Source organism: Cannabis sativa, chromosome 1 (genome assembly GCF_029168945.1).
Source record: "Cannabis sativa cultivar Pink pepper isolate KNU-18-1 chromosome 1, ASM2916894v1, whole genome shotgun sequence".
In the NCBI taxonomy this organism is placed as follows: Eukaryota; Viridiplantae; Streptophyta; class Magnoliopsida; order Rosales; family Cannabaceae; genus Cannabis; species Cannabis sativa.
The window spans coordinates 62,046,009-62,050,367 of record NC_083601.1 but is presented as its reverse complement, the minus strand read 5'-3'; the positions used below and the strand labels follow the sequence as shown (position 1 = coordinate 62,050,367).

The 4,359-nt window shown below is 50.4% G+C and overlaps 1 protein-coding gene across 1 annotated transcript; it reads right to left on the bottom strand.

Moving 5' to 3' along the window:
* Positions 1 to 2,341: 2,341 nt before the first annotated feature.
* LOC133033656 (uncharacterized) lies at positions 2,342 to 4,058 on the bottom strand. Its single transcript, XM_061108653.1, has 2 exons — positions 3,355 to 4,058; positions 2,342 to 3,261 (listed from the first exon to the last, which is right to left on the bottom strand). The coding sequence occupies exons 1-2, from the start codon at positions 3,820 to 3,822 to the stop codon at positions 2,605 to 2,607; spliced, it is 1,125 nt and encodes a 374-aa protein (XP_060964636.1). The 5' UTR covers positions 3,823 to 4,058; the 3' UTR covers positions 2,342 to 2,604.
* Between the last annotated feature and the right edge of the window lie 301 nt (positions 4,059 to 4,359).

Genomic DNA, 4,359 nt, shown 5'->3' with positions numbered 1-4,359 from the left:
GAGAAGACCTGTTCCTTTACTTGGCCGTCTCCGAGCATGCGGTCAGCGCTGCACTGGTCCGGGAGGAAGAAAAAATTCAGCACCCCGTGTACTATGTTAGTAAGCGCATGGTAGGGGCCGAGACAAGGTACCCGGTCATTGAAAAATTAGTATTCTGCCTCCTGATGGCATCAAGGAAGTTGAGACCATACTTCCAAGCCCATCCGATCAGAATCTTGACCAATCATCCGCTCCGGCAAGTTCTCCAGAAGCCTGAAGCATCCGGAAGACTCCTCAAGTGGGCGATGGAGCTGAGTCAGTTCGACTTACATTACGTGCCCCGGATTTCCATAAAAGGCCAAGCCTTGGCAGACTTCATCACCGAATGCAATGAAGCCGAGGCAACAGCCAATACACCGGAACCACCAATCCCCACTTGGAGAGTATTTGTGGACGGAGCTTCTAATGAGAACGGTTCAGGAGCCGGAGTGGCTATGATATCACCTACTGGATTGCGGCTCCAGGCGGCACTCCGATTCAACTTCACAGCTTCGAATAATGAAGCCGAATATGAGGCCCTGATAGCAGGGCTAAAATTGGCTAAAGCTGTAGGAGCCAAGAGAGTGGAAGTCTACAGTGATTCTCAGCTGGTCGTAAACCAAGTTTCCGGAGAATACCAAACTCGCGGCGAACGGATGGCCGCGTACGTAGCAATAGTCCGAGAACTGCTCCACGAGTTCACGGACTACAAAGTAGAAAGAATCCCCCGAGAGAAGAATGCTCATGCGGACTGTCTGGCTAAGTTAGCCTCGGACAGTGAAATCGAAGAACTGGGGGTAGTACCAGTGGAACGCTTGGCAGAGCCAAGCATCAAAATAAAAGAGACCACACAAACGGTTGGGCAAGAACCCAGCTGGATGGTCCCCATCATAAAGTACATAACCACAGGTGAGTTGCCCCAAGAGAGGGCACTGTCTCGAAAGATTCAGTATCAAGCTCATCGTTATGTAATGATGGACCACATTCTCTACCGGAGAGGACTCAGCATGCCTTATTTAAGGTGTGTATCGGACCCTGAAGCTAGACAAATCATGCTAGAGGTCCATGAAGGGTTCTGTGGAGATCATACGGGAGGACCCAGCCTCTCAAAGAAAATATTGAGGCAAGGGTACTTCTGGCCAACAATGAAAAAAGATTGTATAGACTATGTCCAAAAGTGTGACTCGTGCCAAAGGTACGCGAACATACCGAGAGCCCCTCCAAATGAGATCACTTTGATGACCAGCCCCTGGCCCTTCGCGGTCTGGGGAATAGATCTCATTGGGTCTCTACCTACGGGAAAAGGAGGGGTAAAGTATGCAATAGTAGCAGTGGACTACTTCACCAAGTGGACAGAGGCTGAGCCTATGAAGACAATAACTGCTAAGAAGGCATTGGACTTTGTTATCAAAAACATAGTGTGTCGACACAGCTTGCCTCACAAAATAGTCTCAGACAATGGAAAGCAATTTGATTGCGAGGAATTTACTGACTTTTGCAACCGACACGGAGTGGTAAAAAGCTTCTCCGCGGTAGCCCGGCCTCAAACAAACGGCCAGGCGGAAGCAGTCAATAAAATCCTAAAGGTCACTTTGAAAAAGAAGCTACTGGCCTGTAAAAATAACTGGCCTGAAGAATTGCCAAGGGTATTGTGGGCCTACCGGACGACCCCCAGAACCACAACCGGTCACTCGCCGTTCTCAATGGCGTACGGTTGTGAAGCAATGGTCCCGGTGGAAACATTATTCCCATCCCACAGGAGGACGACTTATGATCCGGCCACCAATCAGGCACTGCTCCAAGAGGCTTTGGATCAAGTCGAAGAACTCCGGGATGAGTCTCAAATACGGATGGCTGCTTATCAAAAGAAGGTGACCAAGTATTTTAACTCCAAGGTTAAAAGCAGGAAATTCGCTATTAGGGATATGGTACTAAGAAGGGTTTTTCCAGCCACCCAAGAACCCGGAGTGGGGGTACTTGGACCAAATTGGGAAGGACCATATGAGATCGAGGACGAAATCGGTTCCGGCACTTACAAACTAAAAAGAATGGACGGAACCACCGTCCCAAGAGCCTGGAACGCCGATCACCTCAGAAAATATTACCAGTAGCGAATTAAACTTAGATTTTGTTCAAAGGGTTTGTACCGTCCAAATGTATACCTCCTCTATATTAAATAAAACTGAGTGCCTTAAAAACAAAGTTTCTATGCCACTCAGGGGGGTACTAGGGTATACCGCACGGACAAACAAAAACAAACTAAGTAAAATATCCTGACCCAAAGGGCAGGTCAAAAAGTATGCACAAAAATAAAAAGCATAAGTATAAAAACCCTGAGCCAAAGGACAGGTTAAAATATATAAGTGTGACGAATAAAGATCGCATAAAAAATATCCTGGCCCAAAGGGCAGGTCATATACATATAAATGGCCCGGGGACAGGCCTTAAAATATAATTGTCTCCCCTTCAAATGAAAGCTGCCGCCTATATGTAAATTGTTCTAAGGTAGCAGCAAATATGTACAAACAAAAAAAAAAAGAGAGTTATAAAAGAAACGGGTAGAATCTGGGTCAATAATACGGCAGCTCAGTCAGCCCGCGGAGGAAGACGAGGTCCAATCCGTGCCTCAAGCGCAGCATCAAGCTTCTTCTTCTTTTCCCGAAATCTGGCAATCATCTCCTCGGGTTTGGGATAAAAAGTAAGCTTGATACTCTGATCATTGGTGGCCCAAGCCATATAGACACCATCATCAAAGCGCTTCGGGCACCGGGCGCAGGAAACAGGAGAAAGGAGCTCGGCCCTCTTGGCCTTCCTGGTGGACTGTTCTTTGAAATCCCTAAGCTCCTTCAACTCCGCAGCTAGAGCGGCCTTGGATTCAATGTCCGACTGGTGAGTCTCCTCTAGAGATCTCACCTTGGCGACCATTTCATCCAAAGCCTCCCTGGCCTCCCGGAGATCTCGCCTGGCCTTCTCAGCAGCCTCGGTTTGAGCCCTTAGTTCCTCCTGGTGCTGGGCCTCCATCCTGTCTCTCCGCTGAGCCTCGTCCCGGATCATGGCCTCCGCCTGAGCCTCCCTCCGTTTGGCCTCCTCTTCCTTGGCCTTGGCCGCTGCCTCCTGGTAGATCTGCCTCTCCGCTGTGAGGTCTTGGAGGACCTTCCTGACGTCATTCATGTCTCCAAAGTCGGACAGAGTGAAGCCATGGTTTATGATGTTCTTGGAGAGGCGGCCAGCCTCAGCAGCAAGCTGAGCCATAACAAAGTATAAGAAAAAATTTCTCAAAGGAGGAAAACAACATACAAACAACAAAAGGAAACGCAAAAATTGCAAAGTACTTACCACCGTGAGAGAATGGCTGAGGTCCTGGACCTGGAAGATGGAGTTCAGGGAAGCGCAAGTGGCAAACCGCTTGGGCGCGCAACGTGTGAGCTGAGAAGCGAACTCGCCGGTCATCTCCGCGGCAAAGGGAGCCAAGGTAGGCCCTAGGAAGCGACGGAACCAGTCCGTTAAGAGGTCCAGATTAGGGTCCCACGGATCCTGGTATTCTGGGTGGTTGATGTTCGCCTCAACCTCAGCTCGCAGAATCCTCCTAAGGGCCTCCACTTCGGCATGCCCCCGGGAGTACTCATCCATAGCATAGTTGTGTTTGGCTATGCGAAGCTCCTGCCTCACCTCGTCCCCCGGAATCGGGGTAAGCTCGATGTGGGGAGGAGCAGGATTTTCCTCCATCGGGGAGACCCCGCCGTCTAGGCCATGGGCAGGAGTGTCGGCTCTCCGAGGCCTCTTCGGCTCATCCTGGGCAACCATCTTGCCCTTACGCTTGCGAATCAGAGCCACTTCAGGCTCCTCCTCGTCCTCCTCTGCTACCTCCGGAAGGGCTTGAGGCTCTCCTGCACCCTCAACGGCTTCCTCCGAGAAGTCCCACCCTTTCCCTTGGCCTTCTCCCGGAAGCACCTCCTCGTCATCCACTAAGTCAATAGTGTCGGGGGGAGCGCTGGAAGAAACCTTCAAGGAAGGGGCTGGGGGAGAAGAGGTGAAGGCCGGAGGAGCCACAGAAGTATGAACCCCGGCAAGCTGTTCCAGGATGGCATCCATGGAGATATCTGTTTCAAAAAAATAAATAAATAAGCAAGTGTTAGAAGTCCGCAAGGAACCGCTTATACAAGATACAGCAAATAAGCTACTCCTACCCGAACTTCCTAATTCGGCCCTAGCAAAGTCCTGTACTTTAATGCTGGCGGCGTCATCTCCGAGATAACTGTCCGAGGGCCGAAACCAGCTGGACGTTATGTAAGCTGATGGACCTAAGGGAATAGGTTCCGGAGGGCCGGAGCCCATCCGGGA

Bases quoted from the DNA above. Each gene is read 5' to 3' on its own strand.
- LOC133033656 (XM_061108653.1), bottom strand. From the start codon at position 3,822: ATGGTTGCCCAGGATGAGCCGAAGAGGCCTCGGAGAGCCGACACTCCT. The intron at 3,262-3,354 runs GTAAGTACTTTG...GTTATGGCTCAG, and splicing joins TCAGCCATTCTCTCACGGTG to CTTGCTGCTGAGGCTGGCCG.